The sequence below is a fragment of the Pongo abelii genome, chromosome 18 (genome assembly GCF_028885655.2).
Source record: "Pongo abelii isolate AG06213 chromosome 18, NHGRI_mPonAbe1-v2.0_pri, whole genome shotgun sequence".
In the NCBI taxonomy this organism is placed as follows: domain Eukaryota; kingdom Metazoa; phylum Chordata; class Mammalia; order Primates; family Hominidae; genus Pongo; species Pongo abelii.
The window spans coordinates 9,009,285-9,035,526 of record NC_072003.2 but is presented as its reverse complement, the minus strand read 5'-3'; the positions used below and the strand labels follow the sequence as shown (position 1 = coordinate 9,035,526).

The 26,242-nt window shown below is 42.3% G+C and overlaps 1 protein-coding gene and 1 long non-coding RNA gene across 38 annotated transcripts in view; one reads left to right on the top strand and one right to left on the bottom strand.

The window, feature by feature from the left end:
• LOC112129349 (uncharacterized) overlaps positions 1-26,242 on the top strand; it is a 124,818-nt gene that overhangs the window by 93,760 nt on the left and 4,816 nt on the right. The window lies entirely within an intron of this gene.
• The window catches only part of RBFOX1 (RNA binding fox-1 homolog 1), a 2,503,848-nt gene continuing 2,489,448 nt past the window's right edge, over positions 11,843-26,242 (bottom strand). For 13 of the 37 annotated variants that reach the window (XM_054533103.2, XM_054533097.1, XM_054533099.1 and 10 more), the window contains 2 exons: positions 15,171-15,246; positions 11,843-13,680 (listed from right to left, as the gene is read on the bottom strand). In XM_054533103.2, the coding sequence (XP_054389078.2) occupies position 13,680; positions 15,171-15,246 (77 nt within the window). In that variant the 3' untranslated portion in view covers positions 11,843-13,679. 37 annotated transcript variants of the gene reach the window in all.

Here is a 26,242-nt window from a genome sequence, read left to right as displayed (position 1 = left end):
AATTTGGAGGTAATGTGTTATGCTACAATAAATAATTTATGCAAAGACTTACATTTATTGAGAGTTTAATGATCTGGCAGCTCACTAGGAAAGTCCTGGGAAAGCTATGCAGTGACAGTTCTGTGTGTCTTGGGGGACACTTCCAAGGCTTTGCTTTTCAGACCAAGCTTCTAATTTGGCTCTCCCAATTTCTAGTAGCGGTGCAGCATTTTCTCACTTCTGAGACCTGGTTTTCCTATCCAGAAAATAGAGATGGCCTTGTCTACCTTGAAAGTTGGGAATTGGAGATGAGGTGGTTCTTATCACAAAGACAGTAGTGCTTTTTACTTTGACATAAACAAGCCAATTTACAAGGCATGGTCTGCAGGACTTCTGCACCCTAGTGAACAAGCTCTGAGTCATCTCTTCTTGAGTATGGGAGGAGTCTGTGACTAGGATGCGATAGCACTCCCTTGGTAGCAGTAATAGGTTACTTATCAGTTGACAGAGTTAATCTGAAGGGAGATAACCCTGGGTGAGCCTGAACTAGTTAGAAGAAACTTTAAAAGAATGTGAAGAAATAAAAAAGCACAACTCTGCTCACCTGGAAGAAGGTGCAAATATCCACATAGTAAACTTTCTATGGGGCTGTCTGGAAAGGAACAGCTGGTGGCTTTTACGGGCTAAGAGAAGTCACCAGCTAACAGCTAGCAAGGAAGTGGGGACCTTAATCTTACCTCCATGAGGAACTTTGCTAACAACCTTGATGAGTTTGGAAGATGATTTCAAGCCTCAGATGAGAATCACAGCCATAGTCAGCACTTCAGTTGTAGTTGGGGAGATCCTGAGCACAGGGCCCATCTCTAACCCATACCTAGACTTCTGACCCCTGGAAGCTGTGAGGTCTCAAATGTGTGCTTTAAGTTACTAAGCATTGCCTACTTTATTTTACAGCAATAGACATTAATACTCAAGGTTAGGATGGTCACCTAATGGTATGTCAGTCACGTTTGTAATGTTTCACTCTATGACTGTTACCGGAAAGGGGTCCAGATCCAGACCCCAAAGGAGGGTTCTTGGATCTTGCACAAGAAAAGAATTCAGGGCGAGTCCATAGGGTAAAGTGAAAGCAAATTTATTTAAGGAAGTAAGGGAATAAAGAATGGCTACAGCATAGAACAGTGGCATGGGCTGCTCAGTTGAGTATACTTAGTTATTTCTTGATTATATGCTAAACAAATATATTATTTATGAGTTTTCCTGGAAAGGCGCAGGCAATTCCCGGAACCCAGGGTTTCTCTCTTTAGACTACAATAGGGTAACTTCTGGACATTGCCATGGCATTTGTAAACTGTCATGGTACTGGTGGGAGTGTCTTTTAGCATGCTAATGTATTATAATTAGCATATAATGAGCAGTGAGGGGGACCAGAGGTCACTTTCATCACTATTTTGGTTTTGGTGGGTTTTGGCTGGCTTCCTGTTTTATCAACAGTCTTTATGATATGTATCCTGTGATCCCAATCTTGCGGACCTCCCATCTCATCCTGTGATAAGAGTGCCTAATCTCCTAGGAATCCAGCCCAGCAGGTCTCCACCATATTTGACCCCGCCCCTATTCAAGATGGAGTCGCTGTTTCAAAGCCTCTGACATATTTCAAATGTCTCTGACTATACTTATTTTGGTAACCCTAGTGCTCAGCCCTCTGGGGAAAGGTGGAGCATTGTTGATGGAGCAAAGAAATGGGTAAAAGAATGAACAAAGAGGTAGGGTTCCTACCCCTTGGGTATTGCGGCTGAAGAAAGAATAGTGCTGCTAAAATGGCTGCTTCCTAAATCACGCTCCTTGATACACCCTATGAGTTCAATCTGTCTCCTTTGGGACTTAGGATTTGCCGACTTGGCTAATACAATCTCTAAAAGACAAGCTTCTGGTATGTGCTGGGTTATTTCCCAAGAACCTGAGCATCAGTGACAACCAGAAGTAAAGTAAATGAATGGCTGGCTTTTTAAGAGGATAGCTGCCGGTGAAGAGGAGCCAATGTTTGTACTTTTGAGAAGTATGGGGGCAGAAGCAGAACTTTTACTCAGACTGATCACAGTGATAAATCAGATGCCAGCATCACCCATGGGATCAGCCTGAATGATTGTGGTCTCACTCCTGAGGCTTATGCTAAAGTGAGACTAGAAATAAGGTGGCCGAGGGCTGGGTGTAGTGGCTCACACCTGTAATCCCGGCACTTTGGGAGGCCGAGGTAGGTGGATCACTTGAGATCAGGAGTTTGAGACCAGCCTGGCCAACATGGTGAAACCCCATCTCTACGAAAAATAGAAAAAAAAAATTAGCCAGTTATGGTGGCAGGTACCTGTAGTCCCAGCTACTCAGGAGGCCGAGGCAGGAGAATCGCTTGAACCTGGGAGGCGGAGGTTGGAGTGAGCCGAGATCATGCCATTGCACTCCAGCCTGGTCAACAGTGAGACGACTCCTCAAAAAAGGTGGCCAAGAGCATTCTTCAATGATCTGTAGCTGCATTATCCAATGTGGGCACCTCAAGCTGAGCTAGATATGGCTTTTTAAAAGAAATCTTATTTTTAGAGTTGTCTTGCTCTGTCATCAAGGCTGGAGTGCAGTGGTGCTATCAGCTCAATGAAGTCTGGAACTCCTGGGCTCAAGCTATCCTTCCACCTCAGCCCTTTCACATAGCTAGAATCATCAGCACTACCATGCCTGGCTGATTGTTTTCTGTAGCAATGGGGATCTCATGATGTTGCCCAGGCTCATCTCATATCCCTGCCTTGGCCTCCCAAAGTGTTGAGATTATAGGTATGAGCTACTGTGCCTGGCCAGATGTGGCTTTTGAGCACTGGGAGATATGGCTGGTTCAAACTGAAATGTGCTGTGTGAAATTTATGCCAAGTACCAAGACTTAGTATGAAGATGTAAAATATCTCCTTATTTCTCTACTCATAACATGTTGAAATGATACTATTTTTAATATTGTGAGTTAAGTAAAAGACTAGTTTAACCTATTTTTACTTCTGTAGCATGTCTGCTAGACAACTTAAAATTATATATGCATCTTGCCTTATATTTCTGGTAGGCAGTGCCAGTTTAAAGCATGAGGAAATCTATACCAGAGAAGGCAAGGCCAAGAAAACTGAAAGAAGCAAAATCAAACTTCGGCTAAAAAATTAAAATGTGACAAGTCTATATGATTACTTGAGAAGTAAATCATATTAAACTTGGGCTAAATTAAAATATGACAAGTCTGTATGATTACTACAGAAGTAAATCATGACTTTTACACATTCAAATCTGTAATATTAATCAGAATGGGAAGAGTTGTCCAGTCTGTTCTCCCTAACCCTTCGCTTCTATTTCCTTCCCATTACCTCCTTCCCTCTCTTCCTTTAGTTTCCTCTGCCTTTTTTTGAGACAGGGTCTTGCACTGTGATCCAGGCTCGAGTGCATTGGTGCGATTTTGGTTCACTGCAACCTCTGCCTCCTGGGCTCAAGTGATCCTCCCACCTCAGCCTCCCAAGTAGCTGGGACTACAGGCATATGCTACCATACCTGGGTAATTTTTTTGGTATTTTTTTGTAGAGGATTCTCACCATGTTGCGTAGGCTAGTCTCAAACTCCTGGGTGGAAGTGATCCATGGGCCTCGGCCTCCCAGAGTGTTGAGATTACAGGTATGAGCCACCATGCCTGGGCTATACTTTGTGCTTTGTAGACAGGATAGTTTTGAGTGACCATACTGTTTTAAAAAAAAAAAGATATCTTCGGACCTTCTCATTCTTAGCCAATGAGATTAAAATATCTCTATCTAATAAACCTACCTCCAGACCCACGATCTATCAGTGTAACACCTTGTTGAGTTCCTGGCTGGTTGGCAGTAAGGGAGTGGGCATTCTAGGAGAATGGGAGAGCTGTTGTCCTGTCTTAGGCAGTCATTACTTGGTTTAGATGCCTACTACCAGGAAGGAATGTGGACACTGTCCTCCCAAACTTCCAGCTTCTCAAGGGACACATTCTATGAAATCTCCCCATTTTCAAACACTGGAAGTTAACAAATATCTTATAAATACCTGTCCATACCCAACAACAGAATCTTAGGGGGCATTTGGTTTCCAAAGCCACCAGGAAGTGGGTTCCATCCTATACCTTGGACTCAGTCACAGCATCCTTGTGACTGATGTGGAGAGACCAAGAACATTGATTTCCTTTGTAGCACTGGTACCCAGGAATTTAGAGACTGGGGCAGGGATATTGAAGAAAATGGCTGTGGCCTATTGGGGAGTCTCAGGGATACGAAACATTACTTCTTATCCCAACATTGCAGTTGCTAGTAGACTTGGCTGATCAATTCTCCTCACCTCTCCAAACTCCAAACAGACCCATATGGACATGGATAGTGTTCTGCTGGAAGATAAACCAAGTTGGTAGGAGACTCAGTTGTCAGTATTTAGTGAGTTTTAAAATACTAAGTCCAGTTTGCTTTGGAATATTGCTTGTCTTCTGTAGCATAAAAGATCTCTATGATCTTATCTAACCCTAGAATCTATGTCTGTGAGGCAAAGGGTGGGTCTTGGTACCTTTAACAGTTTGTTATTGGAGTTGAGTGTTCTGTTTCATTTCAAATCTATATCAAAGTGACAGAAATTCCTGGCTGAAAAATATCTTGAGGCAAACAAGAGGGGTGAAGATTTACTGCAAATCTTCCATCTCACTTTTTTCTGACAATCAGCTTTCCAAGTAATTATATTTCCTTCTGTTTTACTAAGGAGGATGTGAGGGTTTAATGTGGTTGGACGTCTTGGCTGAGAACCAAGTGGGGGAGCTGAGATTTACACATGGGGCAGAATGGCTCCGATGCCTTGTGTTTCTCTGTGTTTGTGGATGTGCATTGCAGATATGTAAAGCACATGCAGGCTGCCAGTGGAGTAGGCACAGATACCAAATCACCATTAAAATGTTCAAGAATAGCTCTCAATAAGTGACCAGTCTCCTGGGTTTTCCAAATTCAACCTCACTTAACCTCTCCTGTGGTCATAAAACCCAGTGTCTCTTTTCAACATGGGTCTTTTCTCCCCCCCACCAAATGGAGGGTGAGTAACTTTTTCAGACCCAAACCCTTAGTGTTGCACAATCTTACTGAATCGTCATCAAAAATCTGAAAATTGAGCCCCAGAGAGGCTAAATTGCCAAAGTCACACAGCTGGGAAGAAGATGGAAGCTAGTAGAGGTGGGATCTAAAGTGAGGTTCATCTAGAATCTTTTTTTTATTTTTTATTTTTTTTAACAAAAGGCCAAAGGCTGGGATATGGTGGCTCATATCTATAATCCTAGCACTTTGGGAGACCAAGGCGGGAGGATCATTTGAGCTCAGGATTTCAAGACCAGCTTGGGCATTCTAGTGAGACGTTGTATCTAAAAATAAAACTTAAAAGAGGGAAAAGACTTCTAACCACTAAATTTTGCTGTCTGTTTTTCTATTCTTTCTGCTGCATGCCTTAATCTTTGCCTTAATGGAAACAACAAAGATCTATTGTCTTTCCATCAGCTTAGAAGAGTCAGTTATTTTTGAGTGAAAGAAAAATTTTAGGAAGAGGAGCTGATTTTTCTGCCGTGCATGGCATAATCATTTTGAATTTCGGTATTTGTTGTAATTAACACTGAAAGTTTTGCGGGTTTTTCCTTTTCTCATAAAATGTATACTACCCCCCCCCCCCCCAATCCTCCATCTTCACACACTGTTTGGGGTGAGAGGAGAACAGATCTTTGGAAAAAAAGAGAAACGGTAGAAAGAACAATACATCATCTAGTCATGCAATTTAGGAAAATAAAGGAAAAAAGCAGCAGCAAGCCAGTTATGCTGACAGCCCTGTCCAGCTGAGCGGCAGTTCGGCTGCTGCTGAAATCCTACTTAGAGTAATGAATTTCAATGCCACTTGCCAGCCTAGGAGTGTTTGGGGGAGATAAAAGTCGAGCTGTGTGCTGTGCCTCTGACCTGGTTTTCAGTTCTAGACAACTTCCTGGTGTGGTTGCAGAAAGTTTGACTTTCCAGATGTGAGCATGAGGGCTTCGTTTTCTGGCCTGTAGTTTTATTGCTGTCTGCTTTAAGGCAGATTTTTGGAGGGGGGTTGTGGAGGGTTTAACTAGCTTTATAAGGTTTGCTGGAGTCTGCATGCTGATGAGCTGCCAATTTGCATTCTGCACCTTCGCAGCCATCACCTGCCCACAGCAGCACCATTACCCTACTTCCTGGGTCTCTGCTCTTCTATTTTCTACCTGCAGCCATTATTTTTTTTTTTCTTTAGAGCCTGGGGAATTCTCTTGCTCTTGCTGACTTCTTGCTTCATTCAAGCAACATGCCATCTGTCTATTTCAGTCAGGGAGCTTGGATGTCAAAGTCACAGGCACCTGCTCGATTTCATGAGGAATCATCATGGGAGCGGTGGTGTGCACCCTCAAAGGAAGACCCTGGGGCTCTCTTGATACCCCACCATCTAAACAAGTGCTCACTGGGCAGCTAGTAAACCCAGACCTCTGAGTGCAGTGTGCAGTAAAGAGAAGAATGCTTTGGCTTTGGCTCCTAGCTCCAAGGCTTTTAGATGCTTTGTTACATGGGGCAAATTGCTTCCCTAAGCTGCTGCAAGGACTAAGTGCCAGGATGCATGTTAAGTGTTTAGCATGTAGCAACAACTTTGGAGTCAGTGACCGTGACTCAGCTCCACCATTTAATAGCCATATGCCCTGGGCATGTCCCTAGCCTTGCTCAAGCTTCTGGTTCCTTATGGGTAGACTGGGGCAATAATAGGATTTATCTTGCCAGGTTGTAAGGATTAAGATAATGGTAATAATTCCCATTTGCTGATCTCTTACTCTATCAGCACCTACATGTTCTGTAGAATTGGCATATATATTTATGGTCTGATAATATATATATTGTAGTTATGCGAATGCACATAGAGACATTAAAAAGCAGTTGGTCTCTATGCATAGAGATTTATATGTATGCAATTGCATAGAGTTCTATGTATAAACATAGTGTAGAATATCATGTGTATATGTACGTATACTATATATACTATATATCTTTTAACAGTCTGGTTCTGTTGCTCAGGCTGGAGTGTAGTGGTGCAATTATGGCTCACTGCAACTTTGCTCTCCCAGGCTCAAAAGATCCTCCCACCTCAGCCTTCCTAGTAGCTGGCACCGCAGGTGTGCACCACCACACATAGCTTATCTTTTAATCTTTTGTAGAGATGGGGTCTTCCCTATGTTGCCCACACTGGTCTTGAACTCCTGGGCTCAAGTGATCCTCCAGCCTCTGCCTGCCTCCCCAAAGTGCTGGGATTATAGGCGTGAGCCACCATGCCTGGCCAAAATGTGTACATTATTTGATCTTTAAAATATTTGAATACATGAAATATATGGATACATGTACATTGTATAGATATATACATGATTAGAGAAAATGCTTTGTTAGGTTAAGTGTTTTGTGTGTTTTAATACATCTCATTGTAAGAACCCTTTAAGTTAATGGTGCAATTATCCCCAATTTATGGGTGAGGTAACTGAAAGAGGTTAGGAGAGGTTCTAAATGCTTTCTGTATGAACTCAGACACGTGTAAATATACATAGAGATTATATATTTTGTAGAGTGGCTGGCAATGTATTAAAAATGTAACATGTGTTGAGAATAATAGATAACAACACTTGGTCATTTTAGAAAATGACACTGTTGGTTTTAAAAGAATCCTCTGTATTTTCACCATAATGCCACCTTGCTACTGAGAGAACATTACCCCTTTGAGATAGTTGGCAAATTCCCTTCAGGCCGGATATCTGTGATCTGATCAGCCTTCACTATACAGGCTACAGAGGCTTCACTTGGCCACCCCCTGCCACCCCCGAGTCTTCCAGGAGGGCAACTGGTACAGAGCATGTAAGAATAGGCACTTGCAGGAGACTCTTCAAAAGGGCCAAGGCTCAATCCCAAATCTACCTCCCTTCAAACTGCAGACAGCAGCAGTGAGATGCCCTGGCTTTTCCCATGAGAATGAAGGACTCAGTTTTGTGTTCTGAGATGAACTGGTTCTTGGTCCAATATCAAGCAATCAAGTTCAGTCCTGAGCAATTGCACAATAAACATTTTGGACCCTTCAGAAAAGGACTGCAGCTTGTGAGTTTACATACAAATCTAATATATTCGTGTATGCACATACGTGTGTTATCCAGAATGAAGAAAAAACACAAGAACTCCCTCCCCCAACAAAAAAAGGCTTTGTAAGTTTTCCAACAAAAAATGATTTTATGAGAATACTCAGCGTGAGGAATTCATTGGTTTAACAAAAACCATTCTCATGACACCCTGTGATTGAGAATATGCTTTGATGTATAGGTACATGTAGGTATGTGCTTGTGGATGTATGCACAGAGATCCCATGTACACATGCACATGAGTGCACACACATTTGTCAGCTCTCCCAATGGCGTGTCCTATTTGCAGGAAGAACCGAGCATGAACACAATTACAAAGTTCACTGGAAGATGGTACCTCCCAGTTGATGATGGTTTTTAACCTCAGGAGTGCTGAAAGCAGAGGGGTCTAGGAATCTGCTTTTTCAAGCTCACCAGGTTCTAAGAAAGTCTGTAGCGCATAGGTTGGATGGACACTGTCTCAGCAGTAAAATGCTTTTGCTTGTGTGTGCACATGTGTGTATGCACGAGAGTGTGCCCACAAAAACTACATTTCCTTCCAAAATGGCTACTTCCCAGGAAGTAGAAACAGGCTTCAGAAGACATAGGTAACAAAAGTTGTCAGGCTGTTGAGTGGGAATTTAAAGATAGTGGTCCAAGCTAACTGAACTGTATCTGTAATATTTTAGTTTAACATGGAGAAGATTTTACTGTTCAATATATTGCTTTAAGAAATACATAGCTGGCCAGGCACGGTGGCTCGTGCCTGTCATCCCAGCACTTTGGGAGGCTAAGGTGGGTGGATTACCTGAGGCCAGGAGTTTGAGAACCAGCCTGGCCAATGTGGTGAAACCCCATCTCTACTAAAAATACAAAAACTAGCTGGATGTGGTAGCACGTGCCTGTAGTCCCAGCTACTAGGGAGGCTGAGGCAGGAGAATCACTTGAACCTGGGAGGCAGAGGTAGCAGTGAGCCGAGATCATGCCACTGCACCCCAGCCTTGGTGACAGAGCGAGACTCCATCTCAAAAAAGAAAAAGCCAGTGGGATGAAGCAATGGCTGCCCCTCAGGCATTGTCCACAGAAAATGCCAGCCAGCCTCTATTTCTGCATGAAGCATATGCATGGCATATGGGCTTACTTTCTCACCTCTGCCCACACTCCAGAGGGAGGACAGGAGTGGGATGGCAAGAATCTGCATCCACTGGCCAGGTCTCTTAAACTTGTTTGCTTCTGCCATCAGTTTTCTCTGCATTTCACATAAAATTTAGATGCTTCTCTGTTTTGGATAAGAGCCTGCTTTTGGAGATTCTCATGTAAACTGTATCTGTCATCACCTCTTATATCCTCCTATTTAGTGGAGAAGGGCTCAGGTATAAAGCAGTATTTTAGGAAACCCTTATCCTCCCTCCCACCACCTGTGAGGATAAAGCTAGCGACTTGTTTCAATTAACATATCCATACATATTGTGTAAGGAGAGCACAAGAATCCCACATTTAACATCACCACTACCACCATCACCATCGATAACAAAGTGGGCACAGGCTTCAGGGTCAGACAGTTCTTCATGTTGTGCCCTCTTTCAACACTTGCTAGATACAGCTTTGGGCAAATCATATGACCTATCAGATCCTTCCTGTCCTCATAAAATAAGGGTAACGCTATCTTTAAGGACCAATTGACATAGGCCAATACAAGTTGATTTATAACTGGCATGGTCTGCATATATAAGGAGTTTACAGAAAAGGGATGATTAAATATACTGAAATAAGATATATGCTGTTAAGACAACCTGCAGTGTGGAAAAATGAGTGGAGAACAAAGAGTCTGTAGGTGGCACACAGGGTTAAACTGCTCATGTATAAAGTTCTCATTGGTCAGGTGAGAACATGCCTTGTCAGTTAAGGGTGCACATTCTGGAATCGTAGGGTGATCACCTGCTTGCTGTGTGACCTTGGGGAAATAAATCTTTGTGTCTCAGTTGCTTCACCTGTGGATAATAGCTTACAGTGTATGAAGTACTGCTGCAAGCACTTTATTAGATTGCTTTCTTCTGCATAACTATATTAGGAGGTCAGTGAGATTATCCTGAGGTGCAGGTGAGGAAACTGAGGCACAACGCTTTGGTTTAATTCATCCTGGATTGCCACCAGCAAGTTGACAGAATCAGGGTGCACACTCAGAATATGTTTCTAGAACGCACATTTTAAAAATCTTTCAGTGATACCAACTTGATAGGAATATTAAGATAAAATGAGATAGGATTAAGATATTAAGTAACTAAATGGGGTGGACAGTTCAACCCTGATTTTAAAATAAGGAACACACGATTTTTGGCTCCTCATGAGCACTCAATGTATGTGAACTCTAGCTATATTTTTTTCATCTCATCCGACGTCTCCCAAAAAGTCGTTAATAGCGCAAACGTATTTGAGATGAGTGATGTATTTTGTTTTAAACCGAAGACTGACACTTCCATGCTAGGAGATAGCTAAGCTTAGTTCAGTTTCTTAAACAGCCAGGGTGAGTTCCCACTGACTTCTTTGGAAAAATGAGTGAGGAAGGGAAAGACTTTAATCCAGAAAACCAGGGAACTTGCAGGAGGCATCTGGTCTACTGGCGGCCAGGGCAGCCTGCTACTCACTTGGGCAACACCCACCCCACATCCCCGGGCAGGCCCAAGTGCAATCACAGCTGTGGATAACAAATCTACCCACTGAGGAAACCCATGGAAGCCAAATAACTCAGAACACCAGCTTGTACCTTTTCAGACTAAGCTTTTATTTTTTTGATATTACAAACCAGTTTTCTTTATTCACAAACCACTGTAAGTGATATAAACACTAATTTCTAAAGACAGATATACACATTTTCTGGGTTTGCAGATTGCGTGATGTGTGTGTTAAGAAGTCACTATATGCCACACATAATATTAATTTTCCATAATTCATAATAGCAATAGTTATTTAGATAAATGAAAACATTCCAAATAAATACTGTTTAAAAAAATCCAAAATGTTTGTTTACATCTCTGACATACATTTTAAAATGACTTATTGGCATCTTGGAGTGCCTAGACAAAAGATTCTGCAACATCAGTTGGCACTCACTTACTCTAAATGATTTTATTAAAACTACGTACAGTCATGGGGGAAAGTACAGCTCATTGATGAAAATCAAAACCGCAAATGAATTTTACTTTAACCAACACAGTAAGAATTCTATGTTTGTGATTCAAAACACAATACAAATTCTGGATTTTGAAATCTGAGGCAATTGGGAGAAATTTATTCTCCATAGCCCCCTGCTCCTACTCTTTCTTCCCTCTGGAGGATGCCATAGTATTTTAATAACTCGTTTCCTTTAAGAACATCAACCAGGCACCCATTGCCATAACACTGTTTTCCAGGTGGGGGAATGAGAATGTCTTAGTGATGCTATAAAACACCCCCTTGCCCCTCCCCTCACCCACCCAAAGAAGTCTGGTGAAAAGAACACTTTATATGCTTTTGGCTGATAAGCAGCTCCCCCCTCCCCCTTTTCTCTTTTCAAGATCACTATCATCTGTCTTAGATATCGAAGCTACAGAAACTTTGTTTTCAAATCTTGTGAAACTTTATTGATGGTTTAATATCCAACTGATCTTACGGCATGCACATAGGATGGCAAGAGAAAGCTGGATCACACATTTTTTTTTTTTTTAAGTTTTGTCTGGTTTTGTTTTAAAGCAGAGTTGTTACAGCGGATTGGCAGGTTCACAGCGGTGAGAGTTGATAACTTACTGAAGTGCGTGCCACAGGGCCTGCACTGTACACATGAGGACTTAACCTATAGCAGCAAAACTACTCAGGGACAGCCTGCTGCTGTTGTTTTTATTTAAATACAAAAACAGGAAGACCCGTGACAGATACCCCAACTTAAGTTAACTTGTAAACAGGACAACGTGGAAAGTTCAAACAGAAGTACAGACAAACTGCAATTTTTCGGCTGTGTCACTCTGGCCCTGCATCCGAGAAACGTGGGGAGACATTGTTCTTTTGGGACGAAGAGGGTGGATCTACTTTTTTCTTTTCTTTTTTTGCATCCTTCTGACAAGTGTCCTGGGCCTTGGAGACAGAACTAAAGAGATCATTTTGAGATAATCCTTGGGTATGGGAAAGAGGTGGAAGGGCAGGATCTCACGGACTGAAAAATTGCAGATTGTTCACACAACGCAGTCACGTTTCAAAAAGTACCAAGCTGATGAAAATACCATGATTATCTCTACTCAATGATTGCAATACTTGTAAAATGCTTCTATAAATCCGAATATGATTATCATGTAATTCCATAAAAATTATACGTCTGTCTCTAACAGTTGTTCTACTAGGCTAAAACTAAAGCTTCATAGACTGTTTCTAGAACTTAACAACTCCACTGCACAGATGTAAATTTTATACATTTTTTTTTTTAACTGGTACAAAGAATTTAAGTTTTTATTACTTTCTTTTTTTGGAAAAAAAGAAAAAAATAGAAACAGTGCTTTTTATCACCTTTTTATTAATGTTATTTTTTTCCCTCCCATAATATAAAAGTCAGCAATGATATCAATAATTTATTATACTGGAAGAAATATAAAAAGAATGCTTGTTGATGGCCTAACTAGCGGGTTTTTTTTTTTTTTTCCTAAATAGCGACTGGTTAAGAAGCTGAATACTGCCGGGTGGAATGGTTTAAAGGGTGGGTTTGCACAGCTTCATTCAACTCAGATGCACAAGTGCTACTAGAAGCACCCCCTTAACAACATAACCTTTGGCTTGAACTGGCGATGAGTAACTTAGAACCAGTGATAAATGATGGTTGGTGCAGTGGGTCGTTTAGATTCATCAGTTACATTTTTTTTCTTTTTTTCTTTCAGCCAAACCCCAGTTCCAATCCCCTAAGCCCCTCCCAGCCTCCCCTTCCACAAAATAAAATAATGCAGATGCAGAAAAAAATGACTACTGTAGTCACTTACACTCTTCCCAAACAGCTGATAACCCCAGTAGCTTAATATTCAGCATATATAATTCATTTACATAATATAGCACTCTGGATATGGCCCTAAACCAGTTTTTATTCATTATCTAGCATCTGTCTAGATCAACCACAAAAACTCCTACAGCCAGCAACCAAACTACGGAACCTTCAGAAATTAAAGACCCACAATATTAAAATACACAGAACAAAATATCTGAGGTATAAGATAAAAAATGTAATTTTTTTCCTTTTTATTTGTATTTTTTTTTTTTTTAGAGTTGCTAAAATGATGTACTACTGCATGTATTGCAATACTCAGGCCTCGGAAAGCTTCCTTTCTCCCCACATTGGAAGGTTTTTATGGTTTTGTCATTTAGTATGGAGCAAAACGGTTGTATCCCCCTCGGTATATACTAGCCTGCAATGAAGAAAGAACGAGACCCACATCATCAGCATGGCTCCTAGTCTTGGCATCAGTCAAAGGTGCAAAAGCATTCTGAAACAAAGCAATTTGAGGGGTGTGTTTTTTACATTTTCCTTTTGCAACATGTGGATCATCAAAAAGACTAATGTGAAAAATAGACACTCAAAACCAACCGAAATGGAGGCACCCCTACCCATCCCAGGTCATTCTTGGAGAACTAAAGATAGGGCCATTCCTGACCTTCCCCAATAGCTCCTCCTAAAGAAATTCTCTCCAAAAGCAAATTCTGTCAGCCAGTCCTCTTAGCTAAAAAGGACTCTGTTATAAGCTGGACAATGGAAGGATTTTCATTGTCTCATTTTTTTATAACACAATAATCTACACTTGAGGTTGAATTTGGACAATTTATTGAATGTAATTCAACTCTCCAACACATTCCTCATGTGGACTAGGTGTTGAAGCAGAGTTGTTGAATGCAGAATTGGGATGAAAATCTCAATCTACTTCTTACTTGACTTGGCTCTGCAAGCTGTATGGAATCTGATCTTGAGAAGGGAGTTGTGGAGTTGTACAGATGAATTGCTTGATGTAATTAAGCTTGTGCAAAACAGTGTTTCCAAATCATGGCTGATTTTCTATGACTGAGCTTCAGTGAACTGTCTGGCCATGGCTTTAATGGCTACAAGGTGGCACTTAACGATTTTCTTTTTCTAAAGGTATTGGCAATTCAAATGAATGCCTATGGGGATTCATTTTTAGAATAAGGACTGATATTCTTGATCCAAGCAGAAAACTGCATGCCAAAGCTTTGTAATGATTGCATATGCTCTCACGTGATGGGCACGTCTTACTGTACTCAAGAGTTTCAGTGCATAGAAGTTTGAACAAGTACAGGCAAGTTCACCCCACCCTTACCTCCCATTTTTTACCCTCCCCGCACCCCCTCCCAAAACAAAAACCCAGACCTGCCCCAAAACAAAAGACAACCCCCAAACCCAGCTGATTCCTTCTACTTTCTTATGTACTAGGTACACACACAAAGTGTGCCCCTCTCTATTTTCTTTCCTGGGCGACTATGACTTTAAACATGAATTGTAATAGGGGAGGAGAGGCAGTCAGATTCTCAGCTGCCTGACAGCAGAGGCCTGGAAGTGTGCAGCTTAGCTCCTCTGAAGTCTGTGCTGGGGCTGGAACCTTGGGGCTATGTGAATGAGCAGCAAGGGAGGAAAAAAAAAGAAAAAAAAAAGTTCTGCATTGACACTGCATTCGGTTAGTGATGGATTTAATTATCAAAATGACTAATTATTCCATTAAGGTAAGTGCTCTGCTAGGTGAGACTTGCAAAATTAGAAATATAATAACTTACATGCACTACATTGCCAAGAAATTAAGACATTTATCAAGTTTACTGGAAGGATTAATGTGGCATTTTAGCTGCTGTTAGCACAAGAGACAAATTCAATTAAGGGGAAGTGAGAGGACGTCAACCCGTACTGAGGTCCCAGCTGGGGAAAGGGAAGGGAGGCAGGAAGAAGTGAGGACAAGGAGAAACTGGTACTCACCATGGCACCAACGCCGTAGGTGGGGGCTGGAGCAAGTGCGTGGTGGTAGGGGTCGGCAGCATAAACTCGTCCGTAACTGAAAGGAAAATAGAGGTGAAGATTGATCCATAGTATACGATTACAAAACAATAACAATCATAAAATCCAAAATACCAAGACAGTATGCAGAGGCCCTACACATCTCAGAGGGAGAAGCAAATTCTACTCTGCCACGTAATAGAAGAAGAGTTCATCTGTACACAATGCATTTTTTGTGCATTTAACATTGTTGATATTGCTATGTTTAACAGATAAATACACATATACACATACACACACGTACTTGTATATGATTTCCCTGCCTCCCCCCATAATACTGTTTCTACACTGCTCAAGCAGCTGCCTCAGAGATTGAGGTAGGCAAGAAAGAAACAACTTTTGAAGTATTAAGCCCAGCAGCCACAGAGGGTATGTTAATTCTCAAGAGAGTGCCTTTTTCTCCTGATTCAGCTGTCACCATTCAAGTGAAATAGGGTGAATCAGAAAGGGTGAAGTGAACCTGTCTGAAGTTAGTGTCCACCATCTTAGAATGGAAAGGAACAAGTATATTTGAATGGAAGCACTCTTGAAGTGTCTGTGGGAACCCCATTCCTATTCAATCACACTGATTTGGTTTTGATCCTATTATTCCAGAACTTCTGTCTCATTCATCGATGGCCAGGTTCTGGGAAGGGAGAGGCATTTGAAACAACAAATCTTAATGACATTTACTCATCTTTGTGTTTTTCTGTCTCTACCATCCTACTACCTGCCATGGCTTTTGGTATAGGCTTTAGAATGAAAATGGAGAAGAGATGGAAACCAAATGTACTGAATGCCTATTAAATATCTGGAAGTGAATTTTTTTTTTTTTTTTAAGGAATCAGATGTGAAGTCACTTGCTCAAGGTCACATAACTAGACAGAGCAGATCCTTATTTTTTTGGGGTGGGGAGTCGGGAGGGGGGAGACAAACTCTTGATATGTTGTTGTTCAGGCTGGTTCAAAACTCTGGGGTTCAAGTAATCTACCCGCCTCAGCCTCTCAGTGTTAGGATTACAGGCGTGAGCCCCTGCACCCAGCCTGATCCTTGAATCTCTTAGGGCAACTTGCATGCTTGGTCCACTGTATCCTGTGCCCGTACTTGTTTCCCCTGCCAGATATTTTCCTGGAGATAGTTTGAATGCTGCAATCTTAATACTGACTGAAGCTGACGTCCTTCCTTGAAAGCTGATCCTGGAATAGATTCCTGTGCAAGTAACTTATCGAATGGGGTGTCCTCAAGAGGAAGAGAGGGGCAAGTAGGTCAGAGCAAGGGGAAAAAAAGGCAAGGTCTGAGATGAAGAATATCTGCCACCTGATCCTATGAGTTTCATGCTACAGTCGGTTCCACCTGGAGACAAGTGGGTTGGCTTTTTAATGCCTACATAAGTTTTCAGCATTAGCTGTGGGCTTTCCTGAGGGGTGAGTGATGCACCACTGAGTAAAAGTAGCTTCCTCTGACATGGGGCAATTTTCTGGAGAAGGGAACAACTGTACTGTTAGCAAGCAACATTCACAGCAGCTCGGGATGAATGCCTCAGCCACTCACTGGGGTCTACGTGGTTTGATTCTTTGACCATTTCCTGAATGAAGAAACAAGGCTGGCAGAAATGGTTTGTCTGCATTATCAACTTTAAGCTCATCCCTTAGAGTTCAATTTGCATGTACCTTTTCCCTCTCCTTTCCTGTTTTCCCCCATTTTCCTTCTAATCTTTCTCATGGTTGGTAGATAAGTGATACCAATCCAAATACATGCTTGACCCCCTCACACCATGGAGTCTGGAAAGGTGAAGAAAGCGGGATTGATGGACCTTCTCAGACTCCAAGTTAGACCCCAGGTGGAATAAAACAATTGATTATACCAGGTTTGCACTGGGCATGTTCCAACTCTCAAGCCCATCTGCCTGTGTCAAAGGGCACTTGAGTGCAAATAATCTAGATGAGGCTTTCAGCTTCAAGAGGATTCTCCTGATCCTCAAACAATGACATGAAGGGATGCCTCTCTTCTGAGGTGAATCTGTGAGTGAAACTGACAGTCATCTCCCTCTTGCCTTTCATTCTTTGGGGACACCCTTCAGTGCTTCTTATCAAAAAATGGTCTTTGATCAAAGATTATCCTTCTCTCTGGGAGGAAAAACAGGTATTGATCAAAGATTATCCTTCTCTCTGGGAGGAAAAACAGGTATAGGTCTAAGGGCAGATGCGTTAAAAAGTTTTTGAAAAAATAGTCAGAGGTCACTCCTGAGACCTGGGCCTTTACCCACTTAACTAGAAATACATAGTAACAGGCATAAAAGGAAAATTATAACCTTGGTATTGGTGTTTATTTCATGAGGGAATGAAGTCTGTGATTGGTCCAGAGAACAATCTGTTAAAAGGGTTATTTTTAATGTACTTACATTGGCAAAGCTGTTTCATAAATAGGATATAAACTGCAAAGGCAAACTGAAATCCTTGAGACTTTGTTAAGTGATGTTATGGCATGGTGTTACTTCAAAACCAATGTGAAAAGATGCAAATTCAGATATTTTATTTTAAAAATTGGGGAAATAGTTTTACTGTGGCAATAATCTCCTTTTCTGGGGAGACACTATAGGGGCAGTTTGAATGTATTCAATAAAAGCGTAGCTCCCACCTTTTCCTACTGCATACTTTAGTGGTAAATTCTATAACACTAGGCATAGTTTCAACCTTTGTGGAAAACCTAAGGTAACAATTTGGCAGTATTCTCTTCCAAGGCAGAAGGAAAATACAGCAGCACTGAACTATTCCTCAGAAACGAGCTGGCTTCTTTTCTCCTCAGGGTGACCTCTACCTTCAGAATCCAATGGTTTTATTATGATTAATAAATTTCATTTCCACAGAGGAAAAGAGACCATGTCAGCTCAAACTGAAAGCAAGGAGGCTTCTTTTCAAATGCTAATTTCCAAACACGCCCTTGTGTGACACTACAATTTAGACACAAGGTTATTAGGGAAGAAGATGTGGACTTGAGTGCTATGTTTGCAGCAGATATGCCAAGCATGTCAGCAATCTGATGTCCTCAGAGCTGGCTAAGCACAGCCCAGAGATAGAGTGCAGCAATGCCCAGGACGTCCACAGGAATGATGGGAAGATGGCTTAAGGTCGCCATGTTAGGACATGACCTGCAATATGGTCATCCTCCACACCATGCATCCCTGGCCAAAGTGGGCAGTAGTGCAGTCAGGTCATGATGATTTCCATGTGCCCACTTCCCATCCATCAGTAATTTCAGAAGAAATCTTAAATGTGTCCACTTTACTCCATGCACACGATGACTACACTAATATATGCCACTAGCTCATCAAAACCAACTCAACAGCCAGAAATCTTGTCTCCTTTTTTCAACTCTTGCTCCTTCAAACCAGCAGCTATTTACATGTATCAAATCTCTCAAGTCTGTCCGTCTATGCACTTAAATATAAAACTAATCCTATCAGTCCCGGCTTAAAACCCTTCAATGGGTTTCCATTGATCCTAGAATAAAATCCAAACTTGAATAAGCTGCCTCTGTCCCTCTTTCAATCTTCATCTTCCTTCCCTTGGTTACTGTGCTCCAGGCACATAGGATTTTTTAAAAATTTAATTTAATATTTTTTTGAGACAGTCTTGCTCTGTTGCCCAGGCTGGAGTGCAGTGGCGTGATCTCGGCTCACTGCAAGCTCCGTCTCCCAGGTTCACACCATTCTCCTGCCTCAGCCTCCCGAGTAGCTGGGATTACAGGTGCCTGCCACCACGCCTGGCTAATTTTTGTATTTTTAGTAGATATGGGGCTTCACTGTGTTAGCCACGATGGTTTTGATCTCCTGACCTTGTGATCTTCCTGCCTCGCCCTCCCAAAGTGCTGGGATTACAGGCGTGAGCCACCATGCCTGGCCCACACAGGCTTTCTTAATCATTCCGGCACACATGCAAATCCATTTTCTGCTCAGTCTTGGCACGTGCTCACCCTCCACCTGACTTTCATCTTTTATGTTTCAAATCAAATGTCCCTTCCCTAGAGAAATGAAGAGATGCTTCTTTCTCTGGCTCTCTGCCTTTTCTTTTTTTTTTCTTTTGAGAGAGAGTCTTGCTTTGTTGCCTAGGCTAGAGTTCAGTGACATGATCTCGGCTCACTCTAACCTCTGCCTCCTGGGTTCAAGCGATTCTGCCTCAGCCTCCCCAGTTGCTGGGATTACAGGTGCCCATCACCATGCCTGACTAAGTTTCGTATTTTTACTAGACAGCGTTTCACCATGTTGGCCAGGTGGGTCTCAAACTCATAAACTCAAGTGAACTGCCTGCCTTGGCCTCCCAAAGTGCTAGGATTACAAAGATGAGCTACCCCACCCAGCCTGGCTGCTTTTCTTTTTAAGGGCACTTTCCAACTTCATCCCTACCCCTTCATGTTGTATAGCAACTCTAATAATCTAATTTCCCACTCCACCTGATCATTTACCTTCCACCCTCCTGGAACGAGAGCTCCATGGAGGCTGGGGCAGCGTCTATTTTGTGTGCCATTGCATCCCCAATGTCTAGAACAGCGCAGGTAGAGAGGGGTAGGCCAATGGTACCCCAAGAGAGGAGGCAGCAAGACAAAGGAGTAAAGAGAGAAATGGGGCCTGGGAGAGACACTCATGCCCGTAATTACGATCCCATTAATATAATCTATCAGTAGGAAGATTCTTTGAGATACGCTTTTTGAAGATTCTGGGTCAGCTGCTCCCAGACACATTCAGGATGCTTCAAGACAGAAGAAAACTTTCTGGGGACTCTAGAAATAGTGTATAATTTTTACATCATTTCTGTGAGTTTGCAAAACACTGGCCAAGTTGCCATAAAACTCATCAAAAGCCACTCATCAAAAGCCTTTAGGGAAAAACTAAACAAAGATATAAAAGAGGAGTGCTTTCCTGGCTAATTCACCATGATTTGCAACCATCATAAGACCTCATCTTTTTGACCTTTAGCAACAAGTTAAAACTGGGAAGCAACCCGAGGCCTTGGAGATTCAGGGCTTGGGGCAAGAAGATCCAGGTTTGAGTTCTGCTTTTATGATGTCCTTGCTCTCATGACTTGGACAGAGCATGCTCTCTGAGCCTCATCTTCCTCATTTGTAAAGCACTAGTTTTCTGACTGAGCCCTACCTAATTCAAGGTGCATTCAAGAAAACCAGGTAAATATTTATGATACACGGCTTCTTAGATGGTATTTCACAAACCAATCTCTCCCTCCTTGCCTGGACTTTTGGTCTGCAGACTCAAGTGAAAAATTCTATTCTAACATAATCACATGCAGCTCTACCGATCAAATTACAGATGCTTTTGGAGTTCAGATCTAATTTATGAGTTACAGATGTAGTTTAAATGGATATACTTACTTGAACTTAAGGTCGCGTTGGAGCAAAATGAATAAGTATGCAGCCCTTGAATGGGAATATGAACCCGTGTTTGTTAAAGTGCTTTATCAACTCTACTGAGACATGTTATTAAGAAGTACTATGTACACCTAGTTGAAACAAGCTGGATGCTAATGAAATACAATGGGCCCATGTTGGCACTCCACCCCAGGGTTTTAACATGATTTTCTTATAGGGCCACAGTAAGAACACTAATTTCACTATATTTTACTCCCTATTTTCATGAGGAGCGTTTATGCCCTGGGAACTTGTATTCTTCCATTAGTATCATCTCCCTATGCTTCTCACCCCAGAGATAGCTGGGGTGAATCCTGAGGAACAGAAAGATGAGTGAAATCTGCTCAGTTCTCAGACGAAGTGCAGAAGGTAGCAAAGACGTCCTAAACAGCCAAATTGCAGCAAGAAAGTGCATGGGCTTGTATCCCTCCCAACACAGAGAAGGGCTGCAGAGCATGCATTCAAAATGGGATGTCTCACCAGGGATCAATGAATGGCCCCAGTCTTTGCCATGCAATTAGGGATTACAGTGCCTCCTTTATCCTTATATCTAAGGCATAGTCTTAAGTATTTGGAAAAAAAAATGAATCCATGCAAGTCACACACTTACCATACAGCATACCAACAGGGCACCAACCATGGTTCAGTGGTTCTAAAAGCATGCTCTTTGGAGAGCCATGGTCTAGCTAAAGGGATGTTCTCTTTCACTTCCCTGTGTAGGGTCAAATGAGATCTAGTAGTTCTGGTGTCCACCCTGCTGGTTGCAGTGCTCTGGGGCGCCAGGTAAGAAGGGGGACATCAGAAGGTAACCTGCACCCAGGAAGAAGTGATTCTCATCCCACTCAGATATTCATCCTGTTTCATTGCCCTCATTTTTGGGGTTTGAGGACTTTTCCGAACGAACAATAAATGATGTGTAAATGAAAAATAAATGGTGTGTTGAAGACTATCCTTTGGTTTGCACTGTTGCTGGTATCATCACCAATCAGTTGTTGCTTTTCCCCATCTGGAGGAACTGCATCTGGAACACACATTCCAGACCAAGTTTTCTGTGTTTGGACAAAATGCTCAGCTTTCAGCAATTCTCAGGGGCTGGAAAGGAGTCACAGCCAATATTGGCCAGGAAAAGAAAGAACAAGACCAGAAGGGGAGGGCACATGGCTTCTGAGTTCTGCAGCACTGCCCCTGCTACTGCTTTACTTCCTTCTCTCATCCAACTACAAATAAATGAATCCATTGTCAATCATAAAGTGTTATGGGCATCTATGTTTTCCAACTCAACCATCCCGTACTCGTCACTAAATGAAAATGGAGCAAAACAATAAGATCTCACAGTCCTACTGAAAGAGGCTGAAGGCTTCTGACAAATCTCTTGACAATTCTGCAACTGCAGACTGACAGGTCCCCTCAGCTTGTGGGGATTCTGTGGGGTCAGAATGGAGACAAAAGCTCACTTCAAGGGATAAAGAAATGTAGTCCAGAATATGGGACCTCACAGAAGGTCTTCCAAAAATTCTGAGCTTAGGACACCTCAGTATATCTCTGAAATGATCAGTCTCTTACCTTCATGCCAATAAATATTTACCAGACAACCAAAATCTCTATTTTCAAATCCCAGAATCCCACAGATTTCAGGTTCTAGGGTCTGGGCTAATCCCAGTGTGCATCCATTTGAGAAAATGTTGGGGCAATTATGGCCAAGATTTTAATCTTGCAGGAGAAGGGCCATTCAAGGAAAGGACAAGTTATCTCAGTGCACTATGCAGGTACGTGGAAAGACAACAGGTGCCAACCAGCTCACCTCTGCCCTACAGGAAGATTTCAGAAGGTTTCCAGAACCTCAGGCCACGCACCCTGGTTTGCTGCAACAGGGAAAAACCCTTCTGAAAGCATTAATATAACAGCTTGGATGTATTGGGAAATTCAGAAAGCAACGGTTTATCTAGGAAATGTTCCTGTTCACTTTCACTCTACAAGGGTCAACTGAGTTCTGGACTTCAGATCTGTTGGTCAGTTAGTGAACTTAGTGAGTATGTTCATGAGGGAAATACTCCTCTGTGGTTACTGTAGCCTTCTCCTAGTTTTAATTTGAGCAATGACTTATATATTTACTGACCATGGGGATGACCAAGCCCACTTATCCTCAAAGCTTCTCAAGATACTTGAGTTGGAGGAACTAAACCAGTCCCTAAACACCTAGAAGAGCAGTCCCTGGCCTTCTCGGCACCAGGGACCAGTTTTGTGGAAGACAGTTTTTCCACAGACCAGGGAGGTAGGGAATAGTTTCAGGAAAAAAACAGTTCCACTTCAGATCATGAGGCATTAGATTCTCAAAAGGAGTGTGCAACCTAGATGCCTCACATGCACAGTTTAGAGTAGGGTTTGTGCTCCCATGAGAATCTAATGCTGCCACTGATCAGATAGGAGATGGAGCTCAGGTAGTAATGTGAGGGGGCGGCTGCAAACAGGAAGCATTGCTCACCCCCTACCCCGCTCACCACCTGCTGTGTGTCCAGTTGGGGACCCCTGACCTAGAAAATGACTAAAAATGCAGCAAAATCTCCAAAAATGATACAAGTAGAAGTGGAAGAAATGATCCAAGATAACGTGGAGTCATCTCTACTTGGCTCTGAGTTTCATTGCTGCTAACTTTCTTAGCTTGTCTTTAAAGTGCTTAACTTCAGAAATCACTTAGCACATTTTTCAGCCTCGTGATTTCCCTGCCTCCCCTGGGAAGTAGGAGGGAACACATCTGAGCTTTTTAGACCCTACATGAGAAGCCACAGAACTTGTTTTTGCCCATGGATACCTGTCATACGTCAGAACTATGCATACATAGTACATACACAAATCCAACACTATGGCATCCAAAAGACTCAGACCATTTACCCATAGCAAATCAGATCGCATCATCTTTTCTCTATGCCACCAATGCCATTCAAAACCTCTTCCTATTCTGAAAATCTCTTCCTATTCTGAATCCCAACAACGGATTTGAGGGAAAGCAGAATAGCAGCCACTCTCGGAGTAGAGAAGACACAGTAAGTCTCACTTTTGGTGATGAAATTCTCCTGCCCCTAGAATACCTCCTCTAAAAAAGGAGCTGTAGGCACATTCTCTTTAATGCAGACCTCAAGGCCATCCTTCTCTTAGAAATTTCATTTCTCCTTTCTCTTTGTCTACTCCTGCTCTACCAAAATCACTAAGAATTTTTATTGTGCTTTGAAATCACCATGGCACCCCAGCTATAGTTTACCCCACAGGAGGAAAAACAAATTGTATCCCTCATGAGATTTTTCAATACCCTTCCACGAAGCAGGGTTGAACAGCAGCTGGGGATCCCTCAGTCAGAATTTCTAGAGTCAAACCCTGACTGTTACTTCTTGCTAAGTTATCTCAAAGTTCTTCTCTCTGAGTTGCTTATACCATGTATAAACGGAGATGATAATGGTGCATCCTGATCGTACAAGGCTGCAATGAGGGTGAGAGGAGGGTTATGATTACCAGTTAAGGACCAAACAAGTATCAGTTATTAAGACTGAGAGGATTGCATCTGTTGCCTCTTGTCTATTTTATATGTGGGATCAGTGAGCTTCCCGGTAAAGCCCCGGGGGGGTACATGTGTCAGAGCTACCCCTGAATTGGGTTGATGATCCAAAGTCTTATGTACTGGCATCTCCCATCCTCAAAGCAAGCAGATCAAAGATTGAGACAAGCATGGTGAGAAGTAGGGAGGTTCTGGGCCCTGAACCCCAAGGAGTGTCCCTCTACAGCACCAACACACCCACCTATCACCAGGAGGCAACGGTAAAATACAATATCAAGACACTGACAATGTCCAGATTATCTGTCACAACATTTTAACTGCTGGTGAACATCCCTCACCTCCAAATGACCAGTTCTTGGGGACACACAAACTCTTTCAATATTCACTTGAGCCAAATGAAAAATGTGGTTCTAAAATGGGATTGAGAGAAATATAATGAAAGCCACACATGCAAGACATATGTCATTTTAAATTTTACAGTAACCACATTTTAAAAAGTAAAAAGTGAACTCAGTTTTATTTTCTCCAGAATATTCAAACTGTCATCGCTACAATGTGTAACTCACAATTATTAATGATATATTTTACATAATTTTTGTACTAAGTTTTGGAAATCCAACATGCATTTTTTACTTACAACTCATCCTTGTGTGGACTGGCCACATCTCAAGGGCTCCACAGCCACATGTGAACACAACTTTAGCAGGTCCTACTGTGTGCTCTTTTTACCACTGAAACAAAAAACTTTGGCTGGGTGTGGTGGGCCCATGCCTGTACTCCCAGGACTTTGGTAGGCCAAAGGGGCAGGATGGCTTGAGGCCAGCAGTTTGAGATCAGCCTGGGCAATAGGGCGAGACCCCATTTCTTAAAAAAATTAAGATATTAGCTGGGTGTGGTAGCACATGCCTGTAGGTCCCAGCTACTAGGGAGGGTGAAGTGGGAGGATTGCTTGATCCCAGGAGGTCCAGGCTTGCAGTAAGCTAAGATCAGGCTATTGCACTGAACTCTCCAGCCTGGATGACAGAGACCCTATCTCAAAAAGAGAAGGTTCCCGAGTGATCAGTTAGTGTTTCCCAAGGTGTGAGGTCTTTTCTATTACAGTTATCTGGGGCAACTTATTAGAATGCAGATTTCCAGGCTCCCTCTCCAGACCTATGAATCAGAATCTCAGGGGCAGGGGAAGAAGACAAAACAGGCTCTGCATTTGTAACCAGTTCTCCAGGTGACTTTCATGCATTCTTCTAAAATTTGATAACCACCATTCCATTCTTTAAAATTCTGCATGCATGGTTACAGCACTTTCCCACTTAGGCTAATTCACACTGTCTAGATATGTTTAATTTTCACAAATTGATTAAACATACTTTATAGGGTATTGTTATTGCATGTAGCAAGCCTGAGACTATGCCTCATATACAGAAGATCCTCAATAAGTGGGAGTGTGTTTCCTAAGTTCCTTTGCTCATATGCCCCCTTAGCTCCCTGTACTTCCCCTATTATAATACACACCACACTTTATTGGAAACGGACCAATTAGCCACAAATCAATTTACTGCATGACAACTTTGCTGAATAATCAAATCACTAAAGTGCAGGAAAGACAATTAGATGAGACTTGCTGAAGGATCAATTAGAGGAATGGCCAATTTGGAAACTTCCAAATATTAAATATTACCTAAAGTTTTAACACAGCTGCCAGCATGTGTAGGTTGAGAAGTAGGGACAGAAAAATGAAAGGCGCTGGTGACACCTCCTTGTACCCTTGAACTTGCTTCTAATTGGTAACTTGGGTAGCAACATGTCCCACAAAGGACAGTTTCAACAGCTTTTGTAGATTGTTCACTTGGTTAAGGCTTTTTTGCAGACCCCTACCCTAACCCGACATGGTTGTGTCCCATACTCATCAGGAACTGAGATGAAAATGTGTCCCCAGGTTTGCTAAGGGAATGCATGGTGGGTCCTGGCATGGTGGAAGGGGCATATCTTCCCGCTAGTGAGTCCCAGCCTCCACCTACCCCCTTTATACACACACACAAACACACACCCTCCC